Consider the following 19,919-nt stretch of genomic DNA (forward strand, 5'->3'; position numbering starts at 1 on the left):
TGTTTTAGTGGACAAATTTAGTTTCGACGGGTACAACTATGGGATATGGAAATCCGTCCGATGCATACCCGTTGCCATCTGTCTTTTCATGGCTTATGCTTCCTAATTTAGAGTTAATTTTATGTTTATTTTCCATGGTAGTTTATTTTTTATTTGTAAATATCTCTGTCTTAAAAAGCCGATCACATATCTTTAGTCTAACAGGGCAGAAGCAAAGCATGGTAATAGAACCACCCTGCCAGAAAACGAAAGAGCATACTATTTGGGTGACGTCAAAGTGCGAGAAATTTCAGTCCATCTATGAAGCAGCAGCAGGGCACCAGCTAGCTATGTTCTACGATAATATCGTCTCTGCATCTAAATATCGGGTCACGCCTACAGGATCACTATTCTCAAGCTTCGTCGTCCTCGGATTCTTGCTCCTCGGGATGTATATACTTTTTCATGTACTCTTCTTCGATCGTTTCTTTAAGCAAAGTTAACCTCTGTATGATCACTGGGTCACTCATCTTCCTGGCATCCATAAAATCCGTCTCTTCCTTATTGAGATGGTAAGAATCAAGCATCATTTTGGTCCATTTGTGGAGTTCATTGGGAGTTCTGCAAGTAAACAACAATGACACGTCATAATAACCGGCTTCCCCACAATGGAAGTGATAACACTGGATACAAGTAAAGCATAGATAATCTCCAATGATGAATAGTTGAGGAAAGCATTAAGAGAAGGCTAGAATAAGAACTATTATTTTTACAACCATTATAGCATATTTGTGAAACATATAAAATGCTTGTACTACAACTATATTTTTGGACGTATGGTTACACCCAAATATTATCATGAAGATCTAACTAGATGATGAGAATATTCATTTTTTTTATCAAGACATACAGATTAGATAAGTAGGCTTAATGCTTACACATCACTAAATAATAGTTCAGTGAAGCATGTTAATCCTAGCAAGTCCTTACTTTATCACCAATATAATTAACATTCCCAGTCGACTATTTTAATCATCTAAAAAATCATAACCAAAAAAAGGAACAATAAAACCTCAAATAGATTTTTTCTGGCAAAGGAAACAGTAAAACTTTCACAACAAATATATCTGTCAATAGTTTCTTACGTGTACAAAGCATCTTCATCCTTGACTTCATGCCCATCTCCTGGAGAGAAAGCTGCTGCAAGAGCACCAAAACGCTCTTCAGGATCTTCAATATTCAGTAGGTGCTTCAGAAGCTTCATCTCTGGAGGTGAGATGCTCTTGAGGCTTTCTTTAGTTGTTGTATAGATATGATACATTATATCTTTAACCTACGCCAATAAATGATAATTATGCATAAACAGGCATGTTTAGATGTTTCAGCTATTATAAATTTGCCTAATCAAATGCTTAAATCAACAATAGCTACAGCATGACTTCAGATGATAGAATAAACATTCTAGCCTCTGTATCATAGGGTGCACATAACTGTTTCTTATTACAAAGTTTTAGCCATTGTCTACCACACCATAAAGAACTAGCAGTTACCAAATGAAACAACATAGGAAGATGTCAGGCATCCATCCTATTAATAAACTTCCATTCATGCTTATTGCATACTCCATATTTATCTACTAAAAATATAGTAGTAAATGATACTACAAGTGCAACGACATGGTAGGTGATGAGGACATCTCCACCAAGGATATAACCACGCCAAGTATCCAAACTGAACCAGTGTTACAAGAACCAATCACAAGTGCTCATGCCCAACAACTTAATTATCAGGTGAATGCATTCTTAGGATTGCATAAGCATGATTTACTGAATAAGATACTACTAAGTGCTTATGATGATGTTATTGTGCTCAGGACCAAATGACAAGATGAGCACTTGTCATAGGATGAAGATTGTCTTTGCCTTCGCCTCCTGCACAGCGTCCAATTCAAACAAGCATAGTCATTGATCTAGAAGTCTGGGGTGTATGAGTACTTGATGGAAAGTTTTTAAAGTCTACATTCAAATGGATGCGGCCTCATCTCCGGATTCTACTCCAACTAGTTGTAATTGCCAAAACAGTACCGGGATGTCAGGACTAACCGGTGCTACACCACCAATTTTGGGTTGTAGGCCCATGTATCAAGTTGATTCCGTTAGGCATGCATCTTATGTTTAGAGGATGCCCCAACTCGTCCTACTACTTATATATTTCCCTAAGTCGCTATAGATCAGCTTGGGTTTTGTTTAGACCAAAGTTTTGTTTTGCTACTTTGTCGCACAATCCCATGATTGGTTAGATCGCCGGTTTGTTTGTTTCAGAACCTAACCTTTGATACTTGATTCCACAATTTAATCCTACATCTCTACTCTGCAATTTGAGCTCCTTGTTCATCTTGTTGCTGCTAGTTCTCAATTGCTTGTAGGAATAAACACCCTCATAGTTGGGCTAACTATGCATCCGTCACGATCATGACTGCCTCTGGAGTTGTTGTGATTGCTAAGGCACAACATCACTAGACAGCTATAGTTGGATCGCTAACGTCGGTAGACTCAATTGGCTTATCTTCTCATCAAAAGATAGGGACACCCTTTCCTATATCAGTAGGTGGGAGATTATGGAACTACCTTTCCTATATCAGTAGGTGGGAGATTATGGAACTATTTATTGCTCCAATAAGCAGTAGAAGTTGTTAGGTGGTTCATGATAGGCTACTAAAAGAGTAAATCAAGGCATAGAAGGCAATAAAAACTTTAAACTAAAAATGCAGAAGTTGAACTTTCAGAAGTTTCGGTCAACCTTCAGAACTTCCGACAGCACTAGATCTAGATCTAGAACAATAAATGCAAAGATCTAGCTAGCCCAAACACAAACAAGTATGCAAGCACCAAGATTTGCACAATCAGCAACTAGAGTATGCGCGACAACTCAAAGCAAAGCTTAGAACACAAGTTAGAGAGATTTCACCGAGAGATTGCTTGGAGACTTTTTACTGAAGATCCAATCCTTGAGGATTGTACTCTCCGTTGAGGAGCTCAACTTGAGCTGGGTTTCCACAACCCTTTTCTCAGGGTTGCATTAATGCCCTCCCCCTTACTCGAGGTGTCTCTTCCCTTTCGGAGGTGAGACCTAACCTTCACAAACTTCTCCTCGACTCACCACAAGAGCTTTGGTGGCTCAAGGAGTGATTCTAGCTGTCTAGGTTTCCTCAAACATCAAGAGTAACAAGCTTGCAAGAATGTCTTGGGGACAAATCTAGTGCTCAAGAAATTTCCTCACGAAGTCAACACCAAGCACTCAAACTAACTCAAATCCACAAACTCTTACACACAAAATCCAAACACTTAGATCCATGGAGAGGAGTAAATGAGAGAGCAAGACTCAAAGATGAATCTCAAGAAATCAAGATTAGGAGCAAATGAATCAACAATGTGAGCAACAACCCTAGCTTGAGGGGTGGAGGGGGTATAATACCCCCCTCTCAATTTCTACCTGTTGGGGGCAAAAGATGCCCTCTTCGGAACTTTCAGTCAGTTCAAAACAGCAGCCCTCAAACACTTAGAATTTTAAAACCAACTATGAAAAGTCAATTCCTTAAAAGTTCCAATCAACTCCTTCAGAACTTCCGAAAAAGTTACAGAACTGAAATCAGTAAATCAAGAACTTCCGAAAATCTTACTGAACGAAATTGGCTCTCTTCAAAACTTATGAAGGGCACATCTTCAGAACTTCCGAAAAACTTACAGTACTGAAATTAGCTCTCTTCAGAACTTCCGAAGGTCTCTTTGAAACTTCCGAAAATCACATCACAACTCCAAAAGACAGCAAGAGATACACTTCAAAAATATTTCCAAGCACCGGATTCATTCCTGGATTTCATCGCAGAACCCCTCTTTATAGTACGACATTCCTAATTGACTCACAGTCAAAATAAACACGCAGAACAACACGATTATACTGTTTTTCTTTTCTTTTCAACACAGGCAATGTAATGACTTGTCTTTCACGAGGAATAACCATTCCTTCACAATCTCACATAAAACATTAGTCCTCTATTATTTGATTGTCATTAATCACAAAAAAAATTAGACGATGAAATTCCAATATTGGTTGTCATATAACTTTCGGTAGCCTGTTGTTTCTTAGGCAGTATGTGTCTTCTCGACTTATTTGCCCGAATTCAAATGTGTTGTTTAGATAAAACATGCAACCTGGATGCATGCAATTTCATCTACCTTGTGATTGGACATAACATAAGCATGCCACGTTAGCTGTGATCATGCATGGCTGGGATGTTCACGGAGACCAAAGCGACCATTCATCTCCTTTTATGTTGATTAAATGGATCCCATGATGCTCCTTGATCTCCATGTCCAAGTGTTATACTATGATCGAAGGTTCATGGAGGGAGTAGTGTGATTATGTGAAACTCTTGGGCCATAATATCCAGGGTTATGTGTCATGTGCCAACACTCGTATGGTTTTGTGCAACTTAGAACATAAATAATACTCATGGTCTTGTGAAATTTACTCTAGAATATATGTAACAAGAATATTTATAGACCTTTGTTTAAATTTCACAAAGACCAACCTCATTCTTCATAGTTGTAGAGTCTTTTGCAGCGGCCCAAGCTCTGTTAATTAGAAGAATTAAAGACGAATCAAGCTCTTTCATTTTAGCCAAACTTTTGATCTTGTCACATGCATCATCCAGTGAAGAAGAATTCAGAATGTCATCAAACTTTGATTGAGCAGAATCAAGGTCCAACTGCTCCAATGTGCAGTCATATGCATGGATTGCAGACAGGCATTTAGCCCCAAGCCTGGCAATTGCTGCACAATGTAGAGAACAAATAAATTCTTTTAGCAAAAACATGTTGGACACTTGGACTGAATGTCTGGCTTTGCCAACATTCATCACAATTCACAGACCTAGACCATCTCCACATGGTCTTACAGCAAGTTGTACATGGAAATAGAAGTTAAACAAGGCAATCGAATTATGAACTAGATGACATGCTAGATAAAACAGAGCTCAATTGGATGTGAAACCAAGTCAAAGTATCAAAAAAGACCAAAGAAATGTATTACTTTTAACTGCAATACTCAATACTAGAAAAATACAATCTAGCTGTCTTCTAAAGTATAGATCTAACCTTTTTCAGTTTCCATTACTAACTTTTGGAAATTAATGGTCAGTTCAATATATTCTTTTAGCTGCTAATCAGCTCAATAGTTGAAAAATAAAGTAACTAAATAAGCAAAATTTTGGGGATGAACAGCTCTTAGAAGGCAGATAGTTACCATCTCGCTCATCAAGACCATTATATGCATTTACAAGAAAATTAAGATGTTGGAAGAACTCTCCAGTGAAATCCTTTCTTCTTCTTGCAACAATGGCATTAATATCAGTGGGGTTCTCTCGGAGCTGTGTGAAGAGTTCCATTTGCTGCTCTATTTCATCGTCAATCTGAAAAGTAAATAGCAAATGTGAGGCAGATTTACAAGTCACAACATTATGACACGATTGATATAAACATACATAGTGATTACAAATTCTATGACCTACCACCCAATATTGTTGTGACACTGAAAAACTTTTTATGGTGGATTTTGACAAATATCATATTATGAAATAAATCTTCATTCAAACAGATTTACAAAAGGTAAGGCTGCATATGGAGAACAAATAAGAGCATACCTTCTTAACTTTTCTAGCAAGTACAACCAACTTCTGCTTCATTGAAGAATCATTTTCCATATCTATACGCTCTTGACAATGCTTGTAAAAGTATGGTTTGTATCTTTCCCACTCCTCTCTAAACACCAATACTTTCCTCCAGTCCTTTGTCTGGGGTTTCTTGTACATGAAGAACTCAATAAACTTGTCACAGATTTGGTTCATTGTGTATCCTGGTGCAACTTCACCTTCAGTGTAGTCTTCCACATTAGCAATAGGACTAGTCACACACCCTGCAATTTCATGTAGCCATGAGATAACTCAGAATGCAAGAAACTTTTTTATTGTAAGTAGACATAGTTGTAGACATTAATACATGGCATTGCAAAACTTAAGTTCAACCATATTCCATTACAAAAAACAATTCAAGTTCACCGTGGTCCCTACTGAAGCCTGAATGAATTATAATAGGAAAATAAGCATAGCAATTGAGTCATAACAAGATCAAACCATATACTTGATCATGTCAGTTGAAAACAGAAATGTTCCAGGAGACATGAATGATATCATGATTTTGAATAAAATTATTAGCAACATTGGAATGGTGGAATTGCCTTTTAAGGGCGTGTCTTATACACGGAGTAATATGCAAGAACCCCTCCTACAACAATTGGATTGGTTCCTTCAACTGCCTAGACTCTCAGATACCCACACACTTCAGTGAAAGCTCTAGGTAGATATATACACCCTCATCTTTTCGCATATGCTTATGCTTATAAGCCAAAAATTGAATTTTTCAACATTAAATTTGAAGTTGATTTTGGGCTCTTCTCACCGCAGTTTATTTTTCAGTCTTTGCTTTTACATCGATAAGAACACGTATATAGAAGTTTTTTCACATATTATTTTTCGTTTGCAAATATGCTATATGATGACCTCTTTGATCTCAATTGAAACATCATTACCTAAATCAAACATCTTCAGCTTTGGAAATTTTTGGGTCGATACACCATGTTTCTTAGATATTGTGCAACAATTATGGAATATGCCAATCAGAGCTTCAAATCAAGCAGTACAAATCAATGCCAAATTGAAAAAAAAAACACTAAAAAGAGGACTTGAAAGGTGAGGTAGAAGGCTATCTAATCTTAATACTTTGCTGACAAACTGTAACAAGATTGTCTATGCTGGATAATGTAGAAGAAAGAAGGCCTTTATCTGTACAAGAGTGAAACTATAAAAACATCTTCTGGAGGAGATGAGAACACAAAGTATTTTCAAGCATTAGCTACTGACAAGCATAGGAGGAACACAATCTAACGTTTAAAACTTCAAGATGGTTCAATAGTTTCCTCCCATAATGAAAAAGAAAAAGTTCTCTATTCTACTTACAAGGATAGAATGGGAAAATCAGAAAATCTGGAGATGTTCATGGATCAATCAAGCTTGATACACCAATGGAAGGACTACATGTTTTGTCAAATATTCCAATTACAGATGAAATGGATTCAATCATAAAGTCCATGCCTACTGATAGGGCACCTGGCCCTGATAGTTTTTAATGGTTTGTTCTTTTTAAAATTTTGCATATTATGAGCTGGCTTACAGTTACAAGGTATTTGTCCCTGTTCTTTCAATGGAAAACATCAATAATTCCAACCCTATAAAAACAGATAGTTTTTTTTTCTGGTAAAACATTTAGCTTGTCTCTTGCCAGTGGAACAAGAAATAAACATAATTGCTCAGAGGTAAACAAAGCGAATAAGAAAAAAACAGGAAACATGCCTTACGTACGTAGTGGTGGAGCTGTGACGAGCGAGTGGAGAAGGATGTGGGGGTGGCCGCGGCTGGTTCCACGGCGGGGGCTCCAGGTGGCGAAGCGTATCGTGTAGAAGCTGGAGGCGGCGAAAGCACATAAACCAGTGGCGGCAGCGGGGCCATGTACTGATGGGGCGCAAAGAGTAGAGAGGAGGATGCCTGGGTTTGCCATATTTTAGAGATACTGCTACGTAGTTCGTTTCTTATTATTAGAGGAGGGCACTCGCTCTAACCCAAAATTCCGGTTGTCTTTCGGTCTTCGGTAAAATTTGGTTTGATTACCTGAAAATAAAGACCGAATTATATTAGACAAAAAAAGATAAGACCAAGAATTCGGCATCCGTCATGAACGAAATTTTGACAGAATGAGCAAATCAAAATATTTGGACACCATAAAGAATGATACTGTAGAATTCAAGCACAACTACAGCAAAGGAGCAGCAACACAGCAAGCCAGCAAGAAGCGACATGTCCAGGATTTTTAGCACTGGTGGTTGAACTTACAAAAAAAAATAAATGTCATAGATATACCATGCAATAGAAGTATAAAGTTCATAAAAATATATCTTGCATATGTTAATAAATTGTCTTATTCTTTTTTTCTCTCTTTATATTATAATTTTTTTCTATACATGTAGATTTAAGCTGGGATTTTGGTCCCGGGGCCGCCAGTGCCAGCCATGGAAGGCAGGCAGGCAAGCAGCGACAAGGCAATGGTAAGCAAGCAAGCACTGGTTGCTAGATGGTGACGGTGCCGCACTGGGCAGTAGCTGCGAGGTCACCAAAGACACGGGCCGTGTCGTGTGAGAAAATTGCATTTTGCATGTCTACCATTCCGAAAAGAGAGGATTAGCTTCCGGAGCGTGCGCGCCCGTCGCCAGAGCCAAGACAGCCGGTTACTCCAGGGAAGCATTCTGCCGTCGGCTCGCCGGTCCACCGCCACCGGCAGCTGCGACCTTGGTTTAGGGTTTGGGTCAGGGGGCCCACATGCTGCTGAGGGAGGAGGGGGACGGCGGGGGGAGGAGGGGACTCACCGAGGCTAGGCCGGCGACCCAGTGCTCGCTCGACGCCGGCGACACCACGGGGACGGGAGGCGAGACCGGATGCTGCCTTCTGCGATTGAGAGAAAGGAAAGGGAGGCGGGAGGCGCGGGGGGAGGAAGAGAGCGGCGCAGGATGCTCGACGCCGCCGGCAGCCGCAGACGGTAGGCTCGCCGCCGGCGAGAGAGCAGCCGCCGTCGCCACGAGCCGTCGCACGCTGAGAAGAGCAGAAGGATAAAAGAGAGAACGAGAGAAAAAGAGAGAGTCAAGGCCGTTTAGAAAGAAAAAATTATAAATTAGACAAAATATTTTTTTAACCCATAAACAAAGTGAAATGGCAATGCAGCGAAATATCATTTCAGCGAATTCTATTTTATTAATAGCGTTCGAGATACTCTTTTTTTAACGCCTCCCGGAGGGGATAAGGTTTTATGTTTTTATTTTTCTTTCTGAAATGAGGATAAAGTTGTTAGTTTGTGGGCCTTTTTGCACGTGTGGGCTTAGGTTTGCTAACTTGTGGGCCTGATTGGCTAACTGGCCTGGTGTTTGTATACGTGAATACAGGACGGCACATGGCTCATCATCGGTCCTTCTCGGGTAATCCAGTACGACGACCGTAGTCACCGAAGAAAGCTCTGTCTTATATAAGACTTGATGCCCGAATTTATGACCGGTAATAGGAGTACTTCGGTCTTTTTGGATTTGGATTTCATCTTTTTTTTTTCAGGTTAGCATCCTGGTCTTTTAGTTTTTTATTTTTCTTATAAACCAAAATTTAAATCATTAACCAATTTAGAATTGATTTTAATTTTTGGTATATATATAAGGTTTATTCATAAAATATTTTTTGTTTGTAAATGTGTTGTTTGGCTTTTCGGCAAAAAGCCGAAAGATAGCAACTTACGATTTCTACCGCCATAAATCGCCATAGAGTGTGAGTGCTTAGATGTGGTAGCGGTAGGTGGGAAGACTTGGGAGTGGAAATCTAGGGGGATTGTAGCGATTAGGTTTTCTTGGTGGGCTTTTGGGTTGCACGAATGCACTGTTTTATTGGGTTTTTGGGCTGCATGTACGCACAACGCTCGAAAGAGAGCTCCTCCACATCGAATTGACGGCGACGATGCCCACAAGCTCCTCCCACACAACTGGCAGCCACGGCACGGTGGAACCCCATGCCGCAGCCACAACTCCAAACGGCAATGGCAGACAATTACCATAAACTCCACAAACTATAATGATTTGTTAGGATGTTATAAATTTTTTTTATAATTTTCTCGATCTTCTAACATGATAAATTAATAGTCAATTTTGTATGTCTAAAGGGCATTTTGGACATTTATTACAAATACATAGGATCCAATAGTATATTGTAGAGAAAACTACTAACCGAGAATATATCTTAGAATTCGACAAAGTCAATGGCAAATCATTGAATCGATGCAAACTCAATGGTATGGAGTGAATTTTCTCGGAAGTTAATTATTCCTCCATCCGACGTTCCCGTAGCGCCCACGACCACCCCTGCCAGGTTTTTTTTACCGTTTTACACTTCACCAACAGCTGTAAAGTAAAAGTTTTTACTGAATTTGCAACAGGAGCTTTTTTTTTTAGAGAACACAATTTGCAACAGGAGCTAAGCTACCCGACAAAAGATGACGACAACAGTGATTCCCTACTACGGATGTCGTCCGATCTATCCACCCCGCAGCTTCTTTCCTGGCCGCTAGATGAACGAAAAGTTTTCTTCCCCTCGTTTCTTCATATATATATATATATATATATACATTCCCTTGAAATAAGCTATTTTATGCACCCCTTCCTTCATTAGGCTCGAACCCACCTCCCACCCTCTTCTAAGGACCCAAAACCTCTCAACTAGCCTGGTCAAAGCTCTCCCCCGCCGGTCAAATACATCCTTTGACCTTACTCTATATCCTACCTTTGTCTAGTCTCGTCTATCTAAAAAGTGCAGTAACATGAAAGCAAAAATATAGTAACATGTCTTATAAACCGCAGTAACAACATCATGACGGATCTAGTTTTTTAAATTATATTTTTTACGCACGATAGTGAAAACAGTTTTAAAAAATAATATAAGATATATGAGATATTCTCTCTAAAGATTGGGAATACCATATTTTAGCTATTAAACATGTATTAGTTATACTGTAGCAATAGTATGTAGTCACACATTGTGTTACTGTACTTTGATCATGATGTTACTATACCTATATCATGACGTTACTGCAATTGTACAGTAATAATGCACATGTTACTGCACTTATATCACTATATTATTGTAATATGCAGTAACAATATACATATTTTATAGTAACATGATATTATTGCTACGTAGAATGTATATTGTTATTACAGCTATTGCCATAGCATTAGTGTATACTAATACAAATCATATAGATATTTCTTAAAATTTTAAATTTTAAACAAGTTTATCTCTTATCTCATATATTATTTTTTAAAAATGTTTGTACCACATTGTTAGAAAAAAATGCTTTAAAAAGTAGATCTCTCATGGGTATGTTTCGACGTTGTTACTGTAAATTAGTTATCATGTTACTGCATTTTTGCCTTTGTGTTACCGCAAAATTCCTGTGAGACGAGAGGTGGGCTTAGATAGAGGAGGTTAACCCACGAGGTAACTATTTGACCAACCTTTAATTGAGGTGGGAGTGATTTTTAGGCATAGAAATGAGGGGTGAGAGGTGGGATGGGCCTTGGGAGGTCTTGAAAGTGAGGGGATGTAGAATAGCTTATACTAAGGGGGTGCACATATTAATGTTGCTAGTCTAGCAACACTAATATGTGCACCCCATAGAATAAGCTATTCTATGCCCCCTTCTCTCATAAGGCCCAAACCCACCTTCCACCTCTTTCTAAGGGTCCAAAACATCTCTCCTAGTCTGGCCAAAGCTCTCCTACGTCGGTCAAATCTGTCATTTGACCTTCCCCACACCTCACATTTGTCCAGTCCCATCTGTCCGAAAAGTGCAGTAACACCAAGACAAAAAATACAGTAACATGCCTTATAAAGTACAGTAACAACATCATGACGGATCTAGTTTTTTAAATCATATTTTTTAATCACGGTAGTGAAAACGGTTTTAAAAAATAATATAAGACACATGAGATATTCTCTCTAAAGATTAAAAATACAACCTTTTAGCTCTTCCATATGTATTAATATTGTAGCAATAGTATACAGTCACACCTCATGTTACTGCCATTCGATCATGGTGTTATTATACTTATATCATGACGTTACTGTAATTATACTATAACAACGCACGTGTTACTGCCCTTATATCGTTATGTTACTGTATAATTGTAGTAACAATACTCATATGTTATAGTAACATGGTATTATTGCTACATAGAATGTATAGCGTTACTATAACTATTGCCATAACATTAGTGTATACTAATACAAATCCTATAGATATTTCTTAAGATTCTAAACTTTAAACAATTTTATCTCTCACCTCATATATTATTTTTTAAAAATGTTTCTACCGAATTGTTAGAAGAAGTACTTTAAAAAATCCTTCATGCGTATGTTTCGACGTTGTTGCTGCGAATTAGTTATCGTGTTACTGCAGAATTTCTAGGAGACGAGGGGTGAGCTTAGATAGACAAGAGAAGAAGCCCGTAAGGGGTTGACTCACGTGTGGAACTCTTTGAACAACCTTTAATTTTGTAGTGGGAATGATTTTTGGGCCTAAAAAAGAGTAGTGGGAGGTGGGATGGACCTTGGGAGGCCTTGGAAGGGAGGAGATGTAGAATATCTTATACTAAGGGGAGTGCGCGTATTAGTTTTGCCCATATATATATAGGAAAATTAGATCCTACTATCAGGTGTAGCTATTCCTTGCACGTCTATGATAAAAATCATTTTTATAATTGTTTCTGCTCTCACCCAATAGAAAGTATAGACACTATTAAATCTCATATGAATGATACATCTACCTGTATAGAGTTTATACTTTCTGTTAGAAGAGAGAAAAAATATGTATAAAGATGCTTCTGCACCTTAGACGTGAAGAGAGTAACTGGTAGAACAGATGCTTCCTATATATATATATATATAATTGGAACAACTTTTAAGTAGTACATCATATATATATATATATAAAATTAGGACAATGGTGCATTTAACATTTATATCCTTTGGAGTCCTATTCAAAACTTTTCCAATAGATTCTTACGTTCCACAGTAGCCTCGATTTATCTAGTTTTCTCCAGATTAGCTTATCGGATCGGATTCTCCTCCAAGCCTTACAATTATAAGCTGCTGCACTAACTCATGTGCTGTACACTTTCGTAACATGTATCTGTGTACGGGCATTGTTGCTGAGTACACAGAATGGCATAGAAAAGAGCATGTTTAACAGAATATACAAGGGAACATTATTTTTATTTTGTTTACATATCATAATCAGTATGAATACTAAAGATAATAATGCTCACAATTTATTCTTCTGGTTCACGCTAAGTCGCTAGAAAATAGCTGCTACACTACCAAAACATATACTCCTCCGAAGTAATTGTTTCAATGCAAAAGTTCCTTTCCGAAGAGCCCAGAAATGGCTCGTCCAGGGTCGTCTTGCTTGACCAGGGATTCTCCCACCAAAACCTACAGCATCAACAGACACGCTTAAAGTTTCAGCGTATAAGGAAAAAAGAGAGGTAAATTGACATGTGAAAACAGCACAACTAGTGAGAAGAGAGAAATATGTACTATTACTCAGTTTGTCAAATGTTTTGGCAAGTTTGTAAAATACTGAAATATTACAAGACTAGTTTTCAATAATCCACAAGAAAATTCAAAACTTACAGCGGAAACTCCAGCATTCTGCACATAAGCAACATCATCTGGGTTGAACAGCCCTGATTCGCCAACAACCTGAAAACCCATCACAAGTTGGATAAAGAGCAGCACAAGCTAGCAAAAGTCCTTGATGTTTGAGCTACAGCTAATAAGCCGGAATAATGAACGAAGCAACCAAAAATAATTGTGGGTAAAACTTTTATACATGTGCTATTAGTGGTTCGAAAGTCAATGCTGAAAAATAGATTACAATGAAATAATGCTAAAATTATGTTTCAAAATTCAGATTTTCGCTGCAGACAATAAGCATAAGGAGAGGATGAGAGGCTAACTATCTAAGGAATCAAGTGAAATCAGCATCACTACAAAAATGATGGATCAGACTAAACCATAACATTTCTTTTACTAGTCATGTGCATGTACATTGTTGCAAACACTTGGAAAATATCATCCTGATATGCCAACAAAAGTCATTTATATATTTCTTTAGTTCATCTAGTAGTTTGTCTACAATGCACAACCGAGTACATAAAATGCTGAATAATACATATAGGTAGGGGTGTAAGTGGGCCAGCCCGCAAGCACATTATAGGCCAATTAAGTGGGTAACCAGGTGGGTTACCCGTTTAATTAGCCTATAAGCGGGTTAGCGGGCCGGCCCACTTACACCCTTACATACAAGTCATTTCAATCTCTATTGAATAGAATACATACTTGATGGAAAGTTTGCCATTAAGGATATATGAAGGATGTGTAACAACACTAGTTGGATACAGTTTGGATCCAGAGCATTACATTACAAAGATTACTGGTGGTTAAAATTGTTTGTGGATGGCAGGAAATTGAATAAACAGTAGCTATTGAATGAAGCCACTTATCAGGTTATGAATTCTTAGCATGAGTAAAGATTGTGTTGATGTACCAAAGAATCCAATTCTCCATATCATTTTCTTCATTAGTATAAATAAATTGTGCATAGTTTACACTCTTAAATATATGTCATAATTTATTTATATTTTCCATTTGCTGTAAAATGATGACTGCCACAAACATTAAGTGTGATAAAAGTAAACAAGTTAAGGATGCAACATGATAAAAAGAAAACATGTGTCCAAGTGCCTGTCTATGCCACTAACCATTTAGCTGATTTTCTGATATAGATAATAACAAAAGCACTCTTTTGATTGAGTGAAAGGGATACATGCAAATAAAAATTGGCACATTGGCACACGTTAGCATGGGACATACCAATATTCTCTTCTCCCTGATGGTATCACCATGCTTCTCTAGCAACATCTTTGTGTTTGAAGTATCGACAACAAATGTCTCTGCAGCATAAATATTTTGCAAGTAAGCAAAATATACTATTTCATCGAATAATAAGCAAAATATTGATTTTTAGAAAATGTAGAGTGAACTTGCTTACGATAATTTTAAAAAATAAAGCTTGCAATAAAAACATGTTTGCTAAAAAAATGTGCACCAGAAAAACTCATACCAAGGCTGCGGTTATTGATGCCAATAAGCTGAACTCCACTTATCTTTAGCACACGCTCCATCTCCCTTTCATCATGAACCTAAAATATTATCCCAGAATAATAGTATATAATCAAACTTAGGTTTGTGAGACTAAATCACACTTTTCAGTTTTCAATTCAAGTAGTACATGTTAACAAAGAACAGCTATAAAGATAAAGTAATCCCTCTGTCCCAAAATATAGCAACTTCTAGCATTCAAAATTTGTCTCAAAATACAACTTCTCCATCAACATTCTCTTCTCAACTAATTATAACATTCCATTATTTAATTTCTCCACCTACTTCTCCTGAGCAATCAGTCTCCCCTCATTTAATTCTACCTACTTACTCCTTCCATCCCATAAAGACTTTATTCTTTGCCCTCTTCATTTGCTCCATAAAGACATCATTTTTGGAGCAATTGATGCATTGGTGTTTGGTAAAGTGGGGGACAACTTCATTGGAGTTTGAAAAAGTAAAGGGCATTCCATTCTTTATAGCTTTATATTGGTATGTGTGAGATGGGACTAAAAATGAGTCTTTCTAGGACGGAGGGAGTACTTAATACCAGTCTCCAACCCTAAACTCCTTATATTAGTGATGGAGATAATATATGATTTGTTTTCCATGGAAATGTGAATGAGATGTAGCTTCACTAAACTTGCTTTATCACCACTCTATATGCCAGTTTAAATCCCTTTCAAATGATGCAAGCTAGTTTCCAATTCATGAGATCATTAAAATATTTTCACAAAGCAATGACTGACCTCGATAAGAGCTGTCATTCCCAACTCCTTACATATCCGAAGGAAGTACTTTATGTCAAGATCAGGTAGCACAGCAGCAATAAGCAGAATTGCATCTGCACCCTTTGAGCGGGCATAATAGATCTGCCATTTATCAATGACAAATTCTTTGCATAGAAGAGGGCACTGCATTTACACAAGATATGTACAGCTTGAGAAAAAATGGTAATACACAACCATAGGTTCCCATTTAAAAACACATATAGGTATCAATACCTTCACTCCCGAGTTCCGCACCTTCTCAAGATTCTCAAAACTTCCCTATCAAATTAAAGAAAATTTTAGTTTACACCAGTAAAGGCACATTCTCCAGCCATTAACACATCCAATTCCAAATCTACCTGAAAGAACTTCTCATCGGTCAATATACTCAAGCACGCAGCTCCATTCTTTTCGTAAGCCTGAGCAATTTCAACCTGCAACAAATTTCAGACTAGTTATGTAACCAAGCTTTGAAGTACCATGAAAAAGATAGATAAGAAGCCGAGATCTCACAGGATTGAAGTTTTCCCTGAGCACACCCCTACTTGGTGATGCCTTCTTGACCTCAGCGATTAATGCTGGCACACCATTGCGCTTGAAGGCTGATCCTAAAGCACCGAAGAAGTCTCTTACAGGAGGAGCATTCTTTGCAGCCTCAATCACCTCCTCCATAGGCTTCTTGGCATGCCCCTGCACAAGAGCAGTAATGGCAATCAGCCATCATATGAAGTATCAAGTATCAAGTAGGAACTACAGAAATTGTATTCCCTAACATTATTAGAAACAAACACAAGCATGCCACTCGGCACCTTAAACGTCCAGCTACAGACTACTTTTGGTAATATTCCCTTGAAACTAATTAGAACAAACACGCCTTGAGTGTGATTCAAAGATTAACATGAAAAAAAAAGATTAAGCGTCTCAAATACTCCTACACATTAATCCTGAACATCAAGTATCAACAGCATAGCTCATGAATGGGGCGTGATTTTTTGTACCATTTCAGAGGCTGACAAGGGATACGCATAAAGGAATCCAAACAATGGAGGTAATTTATTTGCGCACCTCAGCTACTTCAACCTCCTTGGCCCAAATGATCTTCTCCAGTATGTTGCGGGGAGCTCCCAGCTCCTCCTCGATCTCCTCTAAGGGGGCACCGGGACGGCAGTGCCTGCGGATGCGGATCCCCTGGCTAGCCGCGATGCCGTTGATCGACTTGCCGTTCTCCCACTGGGACAGCTCCACCGCGTTCACCAGATCGTCCTGCGCCAGCTCCTCGACGATGGAGTCCTTCAGAAAATGGAGGAGCATTTGAACAATTATACAAACAGGAGACAACAAATCCTTCGGAAAATGCCGTTCAAGAGAGGGAAACATCAACCGCAAAAACACCATATGTACTTCGAATTCGTTCTTGAGAAATGGGGGAAAAAGAACCCACGCGGATTTACCTTGCCGCAATGGGAAAGGGACCCTATTATCTTAAAGATGAAAGGAGATCGGGAACGGAGACGCGCACCTTCGCGCCGCAGCGAAGCGGGCGAGCGCGCCCGCCGGCGCCGGCGAGCGTGACGACGAGCCGGGCCGGCGACGGGGAGCGGACGACGGAGGCGCGGGGGAAGGAGGAAGCCCTGCAGTAGAGGGGACAGTACGGCGACGCGAGGAGGGACTGCATCGCACGAGGTGGTGGGTGGGTGGGGTTGGTGGGGATACGACGGGGAAGAGCCGGCGGCGATGGGTCTCCTCGTCGCAGTGGGGCGCAGGAGGGGGGTTTTGATTTATAGGAGGTGGCGGTGGCGGCAGCAGCAGCGACGGTCCGAAGCCGGTGCTGACTGATGACTGAAGGGGACGGGCAGGCTCAAAGCAGAGCGATGCCGGAAGAGCGCCATCCCAACTTGGTCACCACCTCTGCCACGTTCTCCACATGTTTCATTAGGAAAAGGATAATCACCACCACAACCCTGCATGTCAATAGCGTTTTTACTCCCTCCCAAGACTAATTTCGTGCCTAAATCCTTTCCCAACTCAATTTCTGTTCTAACTTCCTCTATCTCATTATGTTTTCATCAACCTTTCCTCGTTATATCAATTTCTTACGCTTACTGGGCCTCTAGCGTACCATGTGAGTTACCAATCTAATTTTTCATTAATGTGTCATCTCTTATTATTTTGTGGAAGAATTGAGATATATCTTATAATATTATCATGTGTTGTTTGTAAAATTAGACAACTAAGAGATTTGTCCCTTTGGCGGGGTGGTATGGACGCATTGTCCTAATAAGATAGAGCCCACTTCGTATAAGAAATTGAAATCAAAGATTTTAGGAAGAAGAACAAATTGATGAAAATTGGATAGGGGAATTATTAAACCAATTGACTTGTAGGGAGCATGATAAAAACATGTTTGGTCTACCCTCTCAATCAAACTCCATGCTATACATCGACTTCATAGATTTTTTTTTCACTTTTCCATTTGGTTAAACATGTTTTGTCTTTCCTATCTATTGAGCTAGCTATTACTCTATTTTCACTAACACGGAGAACATTGTCAACTAAGTGTCATATACTTAGTTGTATCCATTGTAGTTCACTCGGTGGTCTACGAGCTTTCAGGACATTCTTTGCAGTTGTCAATGAGATGGCCAAGGCAACTTTCACAGAGATTAAGTAGAGGGCCAAGGCGTCTTCCAGTACGATTGACTATGACTAGACACTCAAATCTATAAATCAAATTGTTGGTATACAACTTAAAAGGACTTAAAAGTTTTCATGCATAAAATTTGTGTGCTAGAAATTTAACTTTGAATCCGCATCAAACATATAAACATTTTATGAAAAAGAAAGATAAAATAATCTCCATCGAGCACTTGATGGAAACAAAAAGATTGGTTGCCAACGATATGGAATCCTATCTATTTGGTCTTTTGCACACAAAGCTACCATAAAACATTCATCAACCCCTTACACGCTTGGCTATTCTGCTATGTCTCTTTTAACAGATGTATGAAACTATCAGCAGCCTTTAAAATGAAAATTTTCTTACATGGATGTATGCATGTATGAGACTCTTAGCAGAATTCTATTCATAAATTAACTCTTTACAATAAGATTTCACATGATTAGATTCTGCTGAAAATAGATATGTTTCAATGTTAGCATTCGATGTTTCATACACAAGAAACAAATGTCTCGAATTTGACCATGTTGCATATTTTAAGGTTTTTTTTGCAGTGCATCTTTTTTAATGTTATGCATAGTGTGTTTTTGATTTTTTTAATAAGTATTTTACAATATTTTACTATTTATTTACCAATGTTAATGTGTTTTTTGAATGTTTCGCTAAGTATTTTGTGATCTTTCAACAATCACAACTCGGTTTCATGTATGATGTAAAAACGTTTGAACAATATTTAAAAACATATTGTATGTTTCAAATATTTAATATGATTCATTTCTTGAAACTCAATATTTTGTGTTATTGTTGTCATTGTAGTAAATGTTTTTCTCTTCGATACATTTGACTAAGAGATAAAACAAATTTCTATAAGTGATGGAATATATCTACTTTTCTATTATAATATGATCATGTGAGATCATGTTGTAAAAATTTAACTGCCATGAATACAATGGTATAGTCAAATTATCGACCGAATAAATAGTTTAGAAAAAAATCATCAAAAATTTGTAAATATAACTTATGCATGCATGCAAAAGTTTACATATGATATTGTTTGAATAGAGATACTCTGAGTGGTGTCAGAGACGATGCATGTAAGCGTGCTTCGGTTAGAGCATACGGCGAAGCATGTGTTAGTGTAACATCATCTTTTTTTCCGTTCTAGCTAGAACTAACGCTAGAACCTTCTCCTAATACCTTCTTGAACTAATGTTAAATTTATGCCTCTAATTTGGCATATTTTTCATGTATATGCTTTACTTTATATCTTGGATCCAGAATATTTGGAATGATATGCTATGAACTCTATAGTGCCAAAAATTGCAATGTAATCTTTATGAAATGTGTTTATGTTTATGTTTATGTTACTCTTCTTCCTTTATACTTATATTTGTACATTGTGGGGGCTTTGGATTCTTCTTGTTTATAGCCCTCTTGCACCTTTGAATATATTCCATTGCCGCGGGCTCTAGATAATAATTTACGTCACTATTTTCCTAGATCGGCTGAATTTATAGTAAAAAATCATGCTGAAAAAGTTAGAGGTAAATCCAAAATGGTCATCAATTACACA

At 38.2% G+C, this 19,919-nt stretch overlaps 2 protein-coding genes across 2 annotated transcripts; both read right to left on the reverse strand.

Annotated features, from left to right (window-relative positions):
• Nucleotides 1-219: 219 nt before the first annotated feature.
• Nucleotides 220-8,747, reverse strand: LOC102699616 (uncharacterized protein At4g37920). Its single transcript, XM_015840690.2, has 7 exons — nucleotides 8,512-8,747; nucleotides 7,454-7,759; nucleotides 5,681-5,952; nucleotides 5,284-5,449; nucleotides 4,571-4,812; nucleotides 1,125-1,312; nucleotides 220-600 (listed from the first exon to the last, which is right to left on the reverse strand). The coding sequence occupies exons 2-7, from the start codon at nucleotides 7,647-7,649 to the stop codon at nucleotides 393-395; spliced, it is 1,272 nt and encodes a 423-aa protein (XP_015696176.1). The 5' UTR covers nucleotides 7,650-7,759; nucleotides 8,512-8,747; the 3' UTR covers nucleotides 220-392.
• Nucleotides 8,748-12,930: 4,183 nt separating this feature from the next.
• LOC102699891 (indole-3-glycerol phosphate synthase, chloroplastic-like) lies at nucleotides 12,931-17,481 on the reverse strand. The gene is made up of 10 exons (XM_040526778.1): nucleotides 17,189-17,481; nucleotides 16,735-16,959; nucleotides 16,183-16,359; nucleotides 16,029-16,103; nucleotides 15,904-15,948; nucleotides 15,649-15,813; nucleotides 14,862-14,940; nucleotides 14,612-14,691; nucleotides 13,370-13,438; nucleotides 12,931-13,168 (listed from the first exon to the last, which is right to left on the reverse strand). The coding sequence occupies exons 1-10, from the start codon at nucleotides 17,342-17,344 to the stop codon at nucleotides 13,085-13,087; spliced, it is 1,155 nt and encodes a 384-aa protein (XP_040382712.1). The 5' UTR covers nucleotides 17,345-17,481; the 3' UTR covers nucleotides 12,931-13,084.
• Between the last annotated feature and the right edge of the window lie 2,438 nt (nucleotides 17,482-19,919).

The sequence above is a fragment of the Oryza brachyantha genome, chromosome 8 (assembly GCF_000231095.2).
Source record: "Oryza brachyantha chromosome 8, ObraRS2, whole genome shotgun sequence".
NCBI lineage: Eukaryota > Viridiplantae > Streptophyta > Magnoliopsida > Poales > Poaceae > Oryza > Oryza brachyantha.

Coding starts and splice junctions, on each gene's coding strand:
- LOC102699891 (XM_040526778.1), bottom strand. CDS start 17,344: ATGCAGTCCCTCCTCGCGTCGCCGTACTGTCCCCTCTACTGCAGGGCT. Junction 16,104..16,182: donor TCAGGGAAAACTTCAATCCT/GTGAGATCTCGG, acceptor AATTTGTTGCAG/GTTGAAATTGCTCAGGCTTA. Junction 15,949..16,028: donor CCGATGAGAAGTTCTTTCAG/GTAGATTTGGAA, acceptor TTAATTTGATAG/GGAAGTTTTGAGAATCTTGA.
- LOC102699616 (XM_015840690.2), bottom strand. CDS start 7,649: ATGGCAAACCCAGGCATCCTCCTCTCTACTCTTTGCGCCCCATCAGTA. Junction 1,313..4,570: donor CTACAACTATGAAGAATGAG/GTTGGTCTTTGT, acceptor TTATTGGCGTAG/GTTAAAGATATAATGTATCA. Junction 601..1,124: donor GATGAAGATGCTTTGTACAC/GTAAGAAACTAT, acceptor GTTTACTTGCAG/AACTCCCAATGAACTCCACA.